The sequence below is a fragment of the Anomaloglossus baeobatrachus genome, chromosome 5 (assembly GCF_048569485.1).
Source record: "Anomaloglossus baeobatrachus isolate aAnoBae1 chromosome 5, aAnoBae1.hap1, whole genome shotgun sequence".
NCBI classification, from domain to species: Eukaryota; Metazoa; Chordata; class Amphibia; order Anura; family Aromobatidae; genus Anomaloglossus; species Anomaloglossus baeobatrachus.
The window spans coordinates 569753826-569769261 of NC_134357.1; the positions used below are offsets into that span (position 1 = coordinate 569753826).

The 15436-nt window shown below is 44.1% G+C and overlaps 1 protein-coding gene across 1 annotated transcript; it reads left to right on the plus strand.

Moving 5' to 3' along the window:
* Positions 1-6168: 6168 nt before the first annotated feature.
* Positions 6169-13377, plus strand: LOC142312371 (uncharacterized). Its single transcript, XM_075351310.1, has 5 exons — positions 6169-6733; positions 6815-6938; positions 7022-7119; positions 7314-7404; positions 10872-13377. Exons 1-5 carry the CDS (start codon positions 6479-6481, stop codon positions 11963-11965), a joined length of 1662 nt encoding a protein of 553 aa, XP_075207425.1. The 5' UTR covers positions 6169-6478; the 3' UTR covers positions 11966-13377.
* Positions 13378-15436: the final 2059 nt, after the last annotated feature.

Sequence of the window (15436 nt, forward strand, 5' to 3'; positions counted from 1 at the left end):
ATAGTATGCAGGAGTGCACACAGCAAACAAACAAGAGAATGTCCAGAATCCTATGCAGGAGTGCGCACAGTAAACAAATGGTTACCAGTGTACTTCCAGGGCTGACAAGTCCTGCAAAATTCCAGCACACAGCCTGTACAGATAGAGTCCAGGAATAATTACACTGATATCAAACAGAGAATCTAGTTCTTACAGATCTGGGTACTCCAGAAATATAGAGCTCTTCTCCTAGAAGCCTTAAAGGGAGGTAACCACAGCCAGGATCAGTGGGTGGAGCACAAAACTAACAAGTGACAGCAAGAAGTCCAGCAGCACAAAATACTCAAGCAAGGAATAAATCCTGGAACAGGACTTATAAGAAGGGCAGACAGGAAGTTCAAGGGCAAAATGAGGCAACAGACTCCTAATAAAATAGTATAGACTGCATCCCATGGGTATATTCAAAAATGTCTTATTTTTATTTCATCTAATGACGTTTCGCCCTACATATGGGCTTTTTCAAGCATACAAAAAAACAAAACAAAAGCAGGTTTAAGTACATCAAGCCCACAAAAAAACACCAATCTGGGGCAAACCCAACCCGTGTGTAATTAACCAACCATGGCAGATCTCCCCATACAACACATAAACATACTGCTATCTAACGATCATACTGACCCATAATAACTTAAATAAATTGTAGTATACAGATGAAAAAAGACATACAGTTCCTTCATGTTTCCTACCTCGTAGGTCCAGTACGATCGGTGATACATATGCCACATGTAGAGGGATCCTTAATAGAAAAAAACCCAGGATGGCGGCGACCCAATTACCATGGTACCTGCCCACCAATAGCGTAGCTCCAAAGCTCACATGTGATAAAAGAGTCCAATGTCTATGTAAGCGCTCCTGCACATGCTTCGGCGTCATAATCCCATAGGCCAAGAGCCATCAGATGACAAGGTCCTTGCGGATAACAGTAGTGAAGAAATCCAATGGAAGCGAGGATGCTCAAGCGCATGCATCAGTATCACAATCCCATATGTCAAATAGCATCAGATGACAAAAGTCCTTACAGGTAACATATAACGGGAAAGTCCAGTACATGTATCGGCACTGCATGCACAGTGATAACGATATACATACAAGTGTTGCAAAAGCACATATTCCAATAGCCCCAAAGGGGCATATCAGAACACATTATGGAGGACCAATAGGTTGCATGTAATAATCAACTACAGAATGAAAGCTATGAATATGATGCATGTGTATATAGAACAATAGGTTTGAACAAAAACCTGTAATCCTATCCAGGGCCAGGACAGGTCACGAGTAAACCCACAAATATATAATATCTTAGAAGGATATGTACAATACATTTATTAATAAAATTTTAATACACAAAGAAGATAACAACTACCCAACCTATAAGGACTCCAGAATGTGTTATGAAAAATGAGCAGGCTATAGATCACATATACAAACATAAATAAAGGGATGTATACGAATCAACACCTTGCATAGAGAAATGCTATGATATGAAACCCATGACCCCCCCAAAACATTGAATGCTGGTCACGCATATGGCGCTCATTTAACGTTGATGCTCAAAGTGGCCACTGTCAGCTGCAATGCAGATCTGGACTCTGGACAGCATACTGTATCTTGCTGCACGTGGTGCAATATGGTAGGTGACACATTTGCACAAGCATCTGTAATACGTCGTTGTAGGTCCTGCAATGTTGGTGGAGGGGTCAGGTGAGCGTGAAGGCCACTCCACGCAGTCACCATACCCAATGACTTGTAGGAAGGTCTCCATGAGGTATCTCTTCACGTCCGCAGCCTTGTGAGTTTTATACGTTGTAATCATAGCATTTCTGTATGCAAGGTGCCGATTCCTATTGAATTGATAATGCCCTACAACTTTGTAATTCACTTTTTTTCTCTATTTCGTTCTGTTTTTGAGATAAAAATGCTAACTTTGTTGTTTTCCACCAGGTGGCGCTATAGGTGAATTCATTGCGTAGTGCATGGATACTTTACTATACCTAGACACCACTTCTATGCCTATAGCTGCCGCCGTTCTCAAGTTAATGGCGGTGGACAGGATATGGGTGGACACACTGTATACCTCGGTACTCTTGCTGGTAGCCCCACAATAATCTCATGCAAAAATGATGTCGCTGCCACCACAAACCTTTAAGATTGGACACTCGTTCCAGATAGCATAATGCTTTCCGGGTTTGGGGTTCGTATATAGAGCAAGAGGAAAGAAGCTATTAAATTTTATACATTTAATCCAGAATAGAAGGTAGTGTTTATAAAATATACAGGAATTGACAGAAAAGAACAGCACAATACAATACAGTAACATAAAATAAAAAGGGAAAACTTAAAGAAACTACTACATCTGGTCAGATATGACTCAGATATTGGGGAGAGGCACCCCAGGAAATGGACAATCCCATACACCGAATGTATTCCTCTAGGCATTGCCCCAGGGTGTAATGAGGCATTTGCTTATATTAACCTCTGCCACACCGCCCACCTTTGCTGACATGGTAGTTGGGAGGGGGCTGCACTCTCACTTTCTTCACATCTCCGCTTGGGTGCATCCAATGCGGAAGATATTGCCCTCATATTTCATATTACGATATTAGTAGAATGTGGATACTAAACAACGGACATCTAGTATGTTCTGGATGGCAGATATTAATTTGTGGCTCTTCTGGAGGTCCTACGATTAAGTTAAAATAAGTCTCATGGGCGCGGGAGTAACCTAGGGCCGAAGGTAGGCCCGTCCCATTTATATGACTTATGCCCATCTCAATATTAATACTTTTCCAATTGGAGTCAGTTCGGCTGCTGGAATTCTTATTTCCCACAAATGGTATCCAGTAGCAACGCCAGTTCGCCGCCTACATGTATACAGATCCCAGGCTCCTTGTGTCCGAGTCAACAGGGGGTCTTTGAAGTACTAGGTGAGAGCTCTTGTAGTTTAATTTATATATACCTGTTACATCCCCTTGCTAAGAAAGCATTTGCTGGCTGTTATTTACAGTTTTTCTGGGGGAGGGGGGCTACTCCTGATCCAGGGACCATGAAAACATATCTGCCTAATATATTTTCATAACAAGTCCCTTAGGTTGAAGGCAATCTAATTCAAAATTCCAACTGAGTTCTTTTCTTTTCAAAATACCCAATCTGTCACCTCCCCTCCTAAGCGGCAGAAAACCATCAATCACACGGAATCTCAGTTGGTTCACATTATGTCCTCTCTCTTTGAAATGCTTAGGAATAGGAAGCTCCACCATTCCTGTTCTAATAGTGCTCGTGCTTACTAATATGGGCCTTAACCTCGATAGTAGTCTCACCCACGTAGAGCAACCCACAGGGTCAGGAGACATACATCAGAAAGGAACGAGCTGGTGCGCCTATATTTCCCCCCCATGTGGCAGCGTTTGCCAGTACGAGTGTGAGAAAACATGGAACCTGTTGTGAATACATTTTCCAGTTTGGGGCTCCTTCTTGTGGTCAGTGCTGGCGGTGCAGTTGATGTGTGGAATGAAAGCCATACACCTGTGGAGGACTGGCAATTAGGCATTTCTGATTGGACTATATAACTGAGCAGTTTTCTCCTGTTACTTGCCGGTGCTCAATGGATATCCTGTATGTTAAGGACATTCTGAAACCAGCCCTGCTCTCTACCAAACCTCCTCTCAGATAAGTAGTCTTTGTTCCTTTGTTTATTGTTTCCACTTTCTTGTTGCTTTTCCTGCTTTGATACTAATGCTTGATTCCTATTTTGTCTGTGTGGAGTTCTTGGTGGAATTGGATCATTCCCTGCAGGCAGTGTCTGTATACTTAGCTCCATGATTCTGCAATGTGTTTTGTCATGCTTGGTATTAATTCAGTCCCTCATCTATATTAGAGTTTTTGGATTCCAGTAACAGAGTGCTGATTCAGTGGGGGAGAGGTCGAGTAACCTCAGGGTTATTTCCATATCAGGCGTGCTGGTATTTATTAGGGTTTTTACGGCTGCAGACAGTGCGCCTTCCTATCCTTTCCTATAAAGATAGTTTGGGATTCACCTTTGCTGAATCTGTTTTTCTAGCTTTGTATTGTGTTTTCCTATATCACCGTAGCCTTTACATGTGGGGGGCTATCTATATCTCCGGGGGATATCTATATTGCTCCAAGGCAGATTAGCTTTCTTATATCTCTATGTGTAAGAATATTTAGTTCTCCAGCTGTGTCGAGATGGCTAGGTCATCGTAGGCTCGTCCCACGACTACTTCTAGTTGCGTGTAGGGATTAGGTCTGCAGTCCGTTAAGGTTCCAGCCACTCTGTTACCTTTTGGGTTTCCTCATTTTTTGATCCTCCTAGGTTCCTGAATCATAACTTCAACATGTTCCCACGACAAGCACAGGCCAGACAGGGAAAATTTCCTGTCCTAGGCTGTCCAAAGGCAGTTTGTACCATTTTCTTTAGAGGGCCTATGTTGGAGTGTACCAAGCGGTCCCCAGATTCCACCCACATTCATAAGAAATAAGGGAGAAGAAAGAAATTCCTTCACCTCAGGGTGTCCCCTAGCAAGTAGTGGCCAGGCCAGTGCCTCCTAACTATCCCTACAATAGTGTTACTCAAACGATTGAGGGTTGAGACCCACGGAATTCTCTTGGGAGTAACCCTCCCTGTTGTAACATGTAACAAGTCACCACGTGATTGCACCATTGCCCTCTCTTTAAATCTTTTAAGATCCTGTTTGGGGTAACCTCTTTGTAAAAATCGAAAGCACATTTCGCCCAGTCGCTGATCAATAACACCTTCACCGACTACAATTCTTCTAACACGTAACAATTGGCTCCAAGGTAATGAAGACATCATTCTCCTTGAATAGCCGTTGGTAAAATGTAACATACTGTTTCTGTCAGTGCTTTTTACAAAAAGGTCAGTGTAGAGAACGCTGCCTATCTTCTACGCTAAAGTGTCCAAGAACTGCACATCTCAGTCAGAGAAGTCGTCAGGGTAAATTGTAGCTCCGGAAAAATAGAATTCAAATGATTTTGAAAAGCCAACAGTGTATTAAGGTCACCATCCCACACCACAAAGAGATCATCTATATAACGCCACCAGCTCCGAACATGTCGCCCAAAACAGGACGTGTACACATGCCTGTGCTCAAAGACCACCATAAAGATGTTAGCATAAGTGGTAACAGACTCCATCTTGGATGAGGGCAAAAAAAACAAACAAGTTTCATGGAAACCCTAGACCTTATACACATACATGTCCGCTTCATACACCTCGTACACACACGGCTCCGCTTCATACACCTCGTACACACACGGCTCCGCTTCATACACCTCGTACACACACGGCTCTGCTCCGTACACCTCGTACACACACTGCTCTGCTCCGTACACCTCGTACACACACGGCTCTGCTCCGTACACCTCGTACACACACGGCTCCGCTCCGTACACCTCATACACACACGGCTCTGCTCCGTACACCTCGTACACACACGGCTCTGCTCCGTACACCTCGTACACACACGGCTCTGCTCCGTACACCTCGTACACACACGGCTCTGCTCCGTACACCTCGTACACACACGGCTCTGCTCCGTACACCTCGTACACATACGGCTCTGCACCGTACACCTCGTACACACACGGCTCAGTTCTGTACTCATCCTACACACACGGCTCCGCTCCATACACCTCGTACGCACACGGCTCAGTTCTGTACTCATCGTACACACAAGGCTCTGCTCCGTACACCTCGTACACACACGGCTCTGCTCCGTACACCTCGTACACATACGGCTCTGCACCGTACACCTCGTACACACACGGCTCTGCTCCGTACACCTCGTACACATACGGCTCTGCACCGTACACCTCGTACGCACACGGCTCAGTTCTGTACTCATCGTACACACAAGGCTCTGCTCCGTACACCTTGTACACACACGGCTATGCACCATACACCTCGTGCACACTCGGCTCTGCTACATCCACGCTGTCTCCTGACTCCACACATAAACTCCCCCTCATCCAGCACCATGACAACCAGCACAGCAGAGTCCTGCATACACTGAGGAGCTGATCATGTGACCCCTGACTCCTCCCCTCCATGTGACATCATCACAGGTCCTGGAAGCACAGAGCAGCCATATATCTAGTGTGCGGCTCTGCAGGAGGAGGTAGGTGCAGGGTATTATATATCTAGTGTGCGGCTCTGCAGGAGGAGGTGTGTGGAGATTCCCCATTACTGGGCTCAGGCTCCATACACATTAGATGCTGGGGGAGAACAATCGCTCTATAGAAGAGAATTCTCCTGATTGCCCCGTGAAGGATGGATATGGACAGGGACAAGATGGCGGAGAGGATATTACACCTCACCCTAGAGATCCTCTTCCGGCTTACTGGAGAGGTGAGAGATTCTGATGACGTCACATTACACCATTCTTATCTATGGGAATAACAGATGGACAGAACTGGAGAGGTGAGGACTCTGGAAATGTCTGGAGTGAGATTTCTTACTGTGTCTCTCCATAACCAGGATTACACAGTAGTGAAGAAGACCTCTAGTGAGCGCTGTCAGGCCCCTGTGTCTGAGGGATGGGGAAGACCCCTGAGCCCAATCACAGGGCCTCCACCTCACCCCCCGATACATGAGGACATCAATGACCAGATGATCCTAGAACTCACCTACAAGATGATTGAGCTGCTGACTGGAGAGGTGACACTGCTGGGAATGCTGGGACATTATACAGTAACGCTATGAAGGGATCGGGGGTGACGGTATCATTGTATGTGTCAGGTTCCTATAAGGTGTCAGGACGTCACCGTCTATTTCTCCATGGAGGAGTGGGAGTATTTAGAAGGACACAAAGATCTGTACAAGGACGTCATGATGGAGGGTCCCCAGCCCCTCACATCACCAGGTAATAGACAGGATTAAATACACACGGCCTATAATTATCTGTATGTAAGGAATGAATTCAGTCCCTGTATGTGTCTCCTCCAGGTCTATCCAGTAAGAGGACAACACCAGAGAGAGGTCCCCGTCCTCTTCTCCCACAGGACTGTAAACAAGAAGATCCCGATGTTCCTCAGGATCATCAGGTAGATGGAGAGAAGGGGCCATGAAATCTCCCTATGATGTGTAGACTGTGAAGGTCTTGTGCTCAGTTTTGTTTTATCCTCCAGTATTATATGTGTTATACTTGTGTAATGAGAGCAGTGGAGATGGCAGGATTAGAGCTGATCATAGATGGGACTTCTCCATCGGTCTGTGACTTTTACAATGTTTGTTTCAGGGGGAAGATCTGACCCATATTAATACTACAGAGACATATGTGAGGGGTGATGAGCGGAGTAAACAGGAGATTCCTACAGATAACCGCCCAGGTGAGTAGTAGCTTCTATATTTATTACCGATGCATCAGAGACAAGAACACACAGGCGGGGTCTGTCAGTGTATGAGCTTGTCTGGACTTGGACCTCAAGAGACGAGTATTTATTTTATCCAAAAAACATATAAGTTTCACAACAAAAAGCCATAAAACGTAGACTTTATTGAATTGGTGTCACATGGAGTGACCGGAATGGAGGTTGTCTGTAAAGGGGACCCATCGCTGACCCTTAGACTAAAGGGTGCTTTACACGCTGCAACATCGCTAGCGATCTCGTTAGCAATGTGACACGCCAGATCGCAGATAAGATTTTCCGAAATCGCACATAAGTCATTTTTGTAGCGCCGGTCAACTGTGCGATCTCGGCAAATAGTATGTGTGATCTGGCATGTTACATCGCTAACAAGATCGCTAGTGATGTCGCAGCATGTAAAGCACCTTTAAGAGTACCCTAGGCTTTCCCTCAACCCAGGGGTATGCTTAATGGTAGCGAGGCCTGGGACCCCAACATCTCCTTTTCTCCTGTCCATGTCCCCGATGGTAAGACACACAACCCACCACCCAAGGGAAGGGCAAGAACAGATGTGGACAACCCCATCGACTAAACTGACAGCCAGAAAGATAAACAAAACTCACTTGAGGCACAGTGTAGACTCCACTGTTCCTTGTTATCCCATGACAAGTTTTAGGGGTTGTTTTTTACTATGTTCTTAGTACGGAATAAATTATGTGACAGCCATTCCGGACATGGCAATATCAATATTTTTATATTATTTTTCACTTCGCCCCTCTGTTGGACATGAATATTTTTTTACTTTGACGTTTGGTTTCCTATATTGCAGTACTGGTGCCTAAGATCTGTTAGTTTCTTACTGACTCTGCCTTTTAGACTCTGCATATAGCTTGGTCTAACAGGCCATCGTACCCTGGTGTCATCAGATAACCTCGGGGTGCAATGGCGCAAGTTGACACATGTCATGTACAGCTGTCTCCCCTGAATGTTTGCCCACTGAATGGCGCTATACACTTAATCCTCAGCAACATGAAAAAGTGGAACTGAGGATTAAGGCATCTAACATCTGCCGTGAAAAGTCATATTGGCTGTTGTTAAGGGGTTGATATCATAATCTACAGTGCTGGCCAAAAGTATTGGCACCCCTGCAATTCTGTCAGATAATACACAGTGTATTCTTGAAAATGATTGCAATCACAAATTCTTTGGTATTATTATCTTCATTTCATTTGTCTTCAATGAAAAAAATAAAAAAAATTGTCATAAAGCCAAATTGGATATAATTCCACATCAAACATAAAAAAGGGGGTGGACAAATGTATTGGCACTGTTTGAAAAATCATGTGATGCTTCTCTAATTTGTGTAATAACAGCACCTGTAACTTACCTGTGGCACCTAACAGGTGTTAGCAATAACTAAATCACACTTGCAACCAGTTGACACGAATTAAAGTTGACTCAACCTCTGTCCTGTGTCCTTGTGTGTACCACATTGAGCATGAAGAAAAGAAAGAAGACCAAAGAACTGTCTGAGGACTTGAGAATCCAAATTGTGAGGAAGCATGAGCAATCTCAAGGCTACAAGTCCATCTCCAAAGACCTGAAAGTTCCTGTGTCTACGGTGCGCAGTGTCATCAAGAAGTTTAAAGCCCATGGCACTCTGGCTAACCTCCCTAGATGTGGAAGGAAAAGTAAAATTGACGAGAGATTTCAACGCAAGATTGTGCGGCTGGTGGATAAAGAACCTCGACTAACATCCAAACAAGTTCAAGCTGCCCTGCAGTCCGAGGGTACAACAGTGTCAACCCGTACTATCCATCGGCGTCTGAATGAAAAGGGACTGTATGGTAGGATACCCAGGAAGACCCCACGTCTTACCCCGAGACATAAAAAAGGCAGGCTGGAGTTTGCCAAAACTTACCTGAGAAAGCCTAAAACGTTTTGGAAGAATGTTCTCTGGTCAGATGAGACAAAAGTAGAGCTTTTTGGGAAAAGCCATCAACATAGAGTTTACAGGAAAAAAAAAGAGGCATTCAAAGAAAAGAACACGGTCCCTACAGTCAAACATGGCGGAGGTTCCATGATGTTTTGGGTTTGCTTTGCTGCCTCTGGTACTGGTCTGCTTGACCGTGTGCATGGCATTATGAAGTCTGAAGACTACCAACAAATTTTGCAACATAATGTAGGGCCCAGTGTGAGAAAGCTGGGTCTCCCTCAGAGGTCATATGTCTTCCAGCAGGACAATGACCCAAAACACACTTCAAAAAGCACTAGAAAATGGTTTGATAGAAAGCACTGGAGACTACTAAAGTGGCCAGCAATGAATCCAGACCTGAATCCCATAGAACACCTGTGGAGAGATCTCAAAATGGCAGTTTGGAGAAGGCACCCTTCAAATCTCAGGGACCTGGAGCAGTTTGCCAAAGAAGAATGGTCTAAAATTCAAGGAGAGCATTGTATGAAACTCATTGATGGTTACCGGAAGTGGTTGTTCGCAGTTATTTTGGCTAAAGGTTGTGCAACCAAGTATTAGGGGCACTTTGCACACTACGACATCGCAAGCCGATTCTTGCGATGCCGAGCGCGATAGTCCCCGACCCCGTTGCAGCAGCGATATCATGGTGATAGCTGCCGTAGCGAACATTATCGCTACGGCAGCTTCACATGCACTCACCTGCCCTGCGACGTCGCTCTGGCCGGCGAACCGCCTCCTTATTAAGGGGGCGGGTCGTGCGGCGTCATAGCGACGTCACATGGCAAGCGGCCAATAGAAGCGGAGGGGCGGAGCTGAGCGGGACGTAAACATCCCGCCCACCTCCGTCCTTCCGCATAGCCGGCGTGAGCCGCAGGACGCAGGTAAGGCGATGTACCTCGCTCCTGCGGCTTCACACACAGCGATGTGTGCTGCCGCAGCAACATCGTAACATCGGTCCTTCCGAAATTATGGAAATGACCGACCGATGATACGATTTGGACGTTTTTGCGCTCCTTAATCGTATCAAAAAGGATTTACACACTACCATATCGACTGCAAGACCGGATGTGCGTCACTTTCAATTTGACCCCACCGACATCGCAGCTGCGATGTCGTAGTGTGCAAAGTGCCCCTTAGGCTAAGGGTGCCAATACTTTTGTCTGGCCCTTTTTTGGAGTTTTGTGTGAAATGATCAATGATTTGATTTTTGTTTCATTCTCTTTTGTGTTTTTTCATTGCAAGCAAAATAAATGAAGATAATAATACCAAAGAATTTGTGATTGCAATAATTTTCAAGAATAAACTGAGTATTATCTGACAGAATTGCAGGGGTGCCAATACTTTTGGCCAGCACTGTATTTGTCCTTGCCTTGATTTCTGCAGTTTGTATTACTATCTTCATCAGCTAATAATTGAATTTTAATACAATTTGTTTCAAAAGCCAGCATTTCTGAAAAAAAAAATGTCTTTACAGATGACTGTGCATCAGAGGAAGATCTGCCATTTAAAAATTTTGATGCAGCTGATTATGGTATCACGCCATATATATATGAAGATCATGACATAATTCCGGATATACCGCCAGACCTTCAGTACAAAAAACTATCATCTATTCCTTATCAACAGGTCCTGTCTTCTGATTCATTACAGATTAAGCAAAATGAAAATATCAAAAGGGATGCTGAACATAAAATAGTTTATACAAGGGAGAAATCATTGTCATGTTCAGAATGTAGGAAATGTTTTACCCGGAAATCAAGTCTTACTGTACATCAGAGAATTCACACAGGGGAGAAGCCATTTTCCTGTTCAGAATGTGGTAGATGTTTTAGTCACAAAGGAGATCTCGTTAAACATAAAATAACTCACACTGGACAGAGGCCATTTCCATGTTTAGCATGTGGGAAATGTTTTGCCAAGAAATCAAGTCTTACTGTACATCAGAGAATTCACACAGGTGAGAAGCCATTTTCATGTTATGAGTGTGAGAAACATTTTACTTACAAACGAGATCTTGATAAACATAAAAGGACTCACACTGGGGAGAAACCATTCTCGTATTCAAAACGTGGAAAATCATTTAGTACTAAAAAATCAAAACTAGTTAGTGATCACATAATCCACACAGGGGAGAAGCCATTTTCATGTTCAGAATGTGGAAAATGTTTTAACAAGAAAGAATATCTTATTGTACATCTGAGAATTCACACAGGGGAGAAGCCATTTTCATGTCCAGAATGTGGGAAATATTTTACCAGTAAACAATATCTTAACGCACATCAAAGAACTCACACAGGGGAAAATCTATTTTCATGTCACGAATGTGGGAAATGTTTTACCAGTAAATCATATCTTAAAGCACATCTGAGAATTCACACAGGGGAGAAGCTATTTTCATGTCCACAATGCGGGAAAAACTTTTCTAGGAAACCTGATCTTGTTAGACATGAGATAATTCACACTGGGGAGAAGCCATATTCTTGTTCGGAATGTGGGAAAGGTTTTACCAAGAATTCATATCTTGCTGCACATCAGAGAACTCATACAGGGTATAATCCATTTTCATGACCAAAATGTGGGGATTGTTGTTCCTGTAAATTAACGCTTGTTAGGAATCAAAGGATACACATAGGAGAAACCATTTTCATTTTGAGAATGGGAAGATATTTAACAAAGAAAGTACATTTTTCTTTTAAATGCAGATAAAGTATTCATAGTTTATAAAATTATTTCATGTAAAAACATTAAAATTAATACATCTAGTTATCAAACATTTTATAATAGGACATATTAGATATATGTTCACAGTTCTGTCTATGTTGGAAGGGCATAGCTTATTGATAACAGTACTTACAGTGCCTACAAGTAGTATTCAACCCCCTGCAGATTTAGCAGGTTTGATAAGATGCAAATAAGTTAGAGCCTGCAAACTTCAAACAAGAGCAGGATTTATTAACAGGTGCATAAATCTTACAAACCAACAAGTTATGTTGCTCAGTTAAATTTTAATAAATTTTCAACATAAAAGTGTGGGTCAATTATTATTCAACCCCTAGGTTTAATATTTTGTGGAATAACCCTTGTTTGCAATTACAGCTAATAATTGTCTTTTATAATACCTGATGAGGCCGGCACAGGTCTCTTGAGTTATCTTGGCCCACTCCTCCATGCAGATCTTCTCCAAGTTATCTAGGTTCTTTGGGTGTCTCATGTGGACTTTAATCTTGAGCTCCTTCCACAAGTTTTCAATTGGGTTAAGGTCAGGAGACTGACTAGGCCACTGCAACACCTTGATTTTTACCCTCTTGAACCAGGCCTTGGTTTTCTTGGCTGTGTGCTTTGGGTCGTTGTCTTGTTGGAAGATGAAATGACGACCCATCTTAAGATCCTTGATGGAGGAGCGGAGGTTCTTGGCCAAAATCTCCAGGTAGGCCGTGCTATCCATCTTCCCATGGATGTGGACCAGATGGCCAGGCCCCTTGGCTGAGAAACAGCCCCACAGCATGATGCTGCCACCACCATGCTTGACTGTAGGCATGGTATTCTTGGGGTCGTATGCAGAGCCATCCAGTCTCCAAACGTCACGTGTGTGGTTGGCACCAAAGATCTCGATCTTGGTCTCATCAGACCAGAGAACCTTGAACCAGTCTGTCTCAGAGTCCTCCAAGTGATCATGAGCAAACTGTAGACGAGCCTTGAAATGACGCTTTGAAAGTAAAGGTACCTTACGGGCTCGTCTGGAATGGAGACCATTGCGGTGGAGTACGTTACTTATGGTATTGACTGAAACCAATGTCCCCACTGCCATGAGATCTTCCCGGAGCTCCTTCCTTGTTGTCCTTGGGTTAGCCTTGACTCTTCGGACAAGCCTGGCCTCGGCACGGGTGGAAACTTTCAAAGGCTGTCCAGGCCGTGGAAGGCTAACAGTAGTTCCATAAGCCTTCCACTTCCGGATGATGCTCCCAACAGTGGAGACAGGTAGGCCCAACTCCTTGGAAAGGGTTTTGTACCCCTTGCCAGCCTTGTGACCCTCCACGATCTTGTCTCTGATGGCCTTGGAATGCTCCTTTGTCTTTCCCATGTTGACCATGTATGAGTGCTGTTCACAAGTTTGGGGAGGGTCTTAATTAGTCAGAAAAGGCTGGAAAAAGAGATAATTAATCCAAACATGTGAAGCTCATTGTTCTTTGTGCCTGAAATACTTCTTAATACTTTAGGGGAACCAAACAAAATTCTTGTGGTTTGAGGGGTTGAATAATAAATGACCCTCTGAATAAACTTTTCACAATTTAAAAAAAAAAATAAAAAAAGAAATAACATTCTTTTTGGTTGCAGTGCATTTCACACTTCCAGGCTGATCTACAGTCCAAATGTCACAATGCCAAGTTAATTCCGAATGTGTAAACCTGCTAAATCTGCAGGGGGTTGAATACTACTTGTAGGCACTGTAAATTAAGATAAAGGTATCTGTATTGAATATCTGTATCGAATCTAGGTAAATGCTGACATGGTATGATATATATATCCTTCCATTTGGAAGCTTCTAGAGATTACACCATGTAACATGCGTTCAGCTGAAATACCCTATATGGTTTGGACAGTTGTCATATAACATGACACAATGGAGGGGGCCTCTCACTCCTGCACGTCGCCAACTGACCCAGGATCCTTCCAGCCTGCAAGATGAACACATGCTGTCAAGCCTACAGTATATCACCCCTGCCTTACCATTCAGGATCCAAGGAGAGATGAAGATTTTCTATTGATCAGTATGGACTAATTATTAACTTTTTACGTAAGCAAATAAGAATATTATTGTTCATTTCTGTAACTGAACTTTGGAAACCAATTGAATTCCCCGGGTATGGCTTACCATGGCCACGGTGGTAGAGAGGGGTCATAGGAGGCAGGTCACAGAACGCGCTCGGAGGTGTCGCGGCGGACGCTATTGATCTGCGGGCATGCGGTCTGTGGAGGTGTCACAGTACAGGATGTCTCGGCGGCAGGTGCATTGAGCTGACTGCCGGCTCCATTGAATTGCCCGCGGGTTGACGAGATGGACTTCAAGAAAATGGCCACAGAGACGGCGCGTGCGCAGATAGGAATCCGTGGCCATTTTCTTGGAAGTCCATCCCGTCAATCTGCGCACATGCCGCCTGCGCGGCCATTTTCTTGACGTTCATTGCGTCAACCGTGAGCGATTCAATTTAATGTTTCTGTTAATACCGGTGTGAATGCAGAAACAAGGTAACCTGGACCTCAGAGCAAGAATTACTGATACAGTATATAAAAGCTGATATACTGCTACAGCATTGGATCTGCCAGACGACAACAAGCCCTTCACGGGGAATTCTTACCCAACTCGATGAGATTGAACAGAGACTCATGACTGCTACGTCTGTCGGATCAAAAAGGCAACATCAGACAGACTTGACTCTACCAACTTCAAAGGAATTCCAGCCTTCGCCCTTTATCCCTTGTATAGAGATTCGGTGTTACAGCAGAGTGCACTGGGTTGATTCCATGGTGCCGGCTGGAGTAGAGAACCAGAGGCAAGGGAAGTCAAGGTAGCCAGGTCAGAAGTAGGAGAAAAACCAAGGCACAAAATCAAAAGACAAATAATGGTGATGAAAGAGGATGTGGTCAGACAACAGGAATTCAATAAGCAAATCAGTTAGCACAAGATAAAGCCAGAGAAGAGAAACTAACTGGCAGGAAGAGTCAAAGAGTTTAAGGGGTTTAAATAATGACCGCACCACCTAGGGCTTACAGAATGGAGTCAGAACTAAGCAGCACCAACAGACCCAGCAATTAAACTGGACTTCCGTGCCGCATCACCCGCGACAAAGGCGAAGCACATCCCAGTGACCAAGGTGGAAACAGAGGGGACAGGCAATAACCTGGATGTTACAATTAGATCCACTTTCACGGGTGTGTCACATTTGACAGACAACCCTGTGGTGTCCAGCTGCAGAAGGTCACTGAATTTGACTGCACAAACTGCTCCTTGATATTCCATCCTTTCCTCTGTGGTGTAAA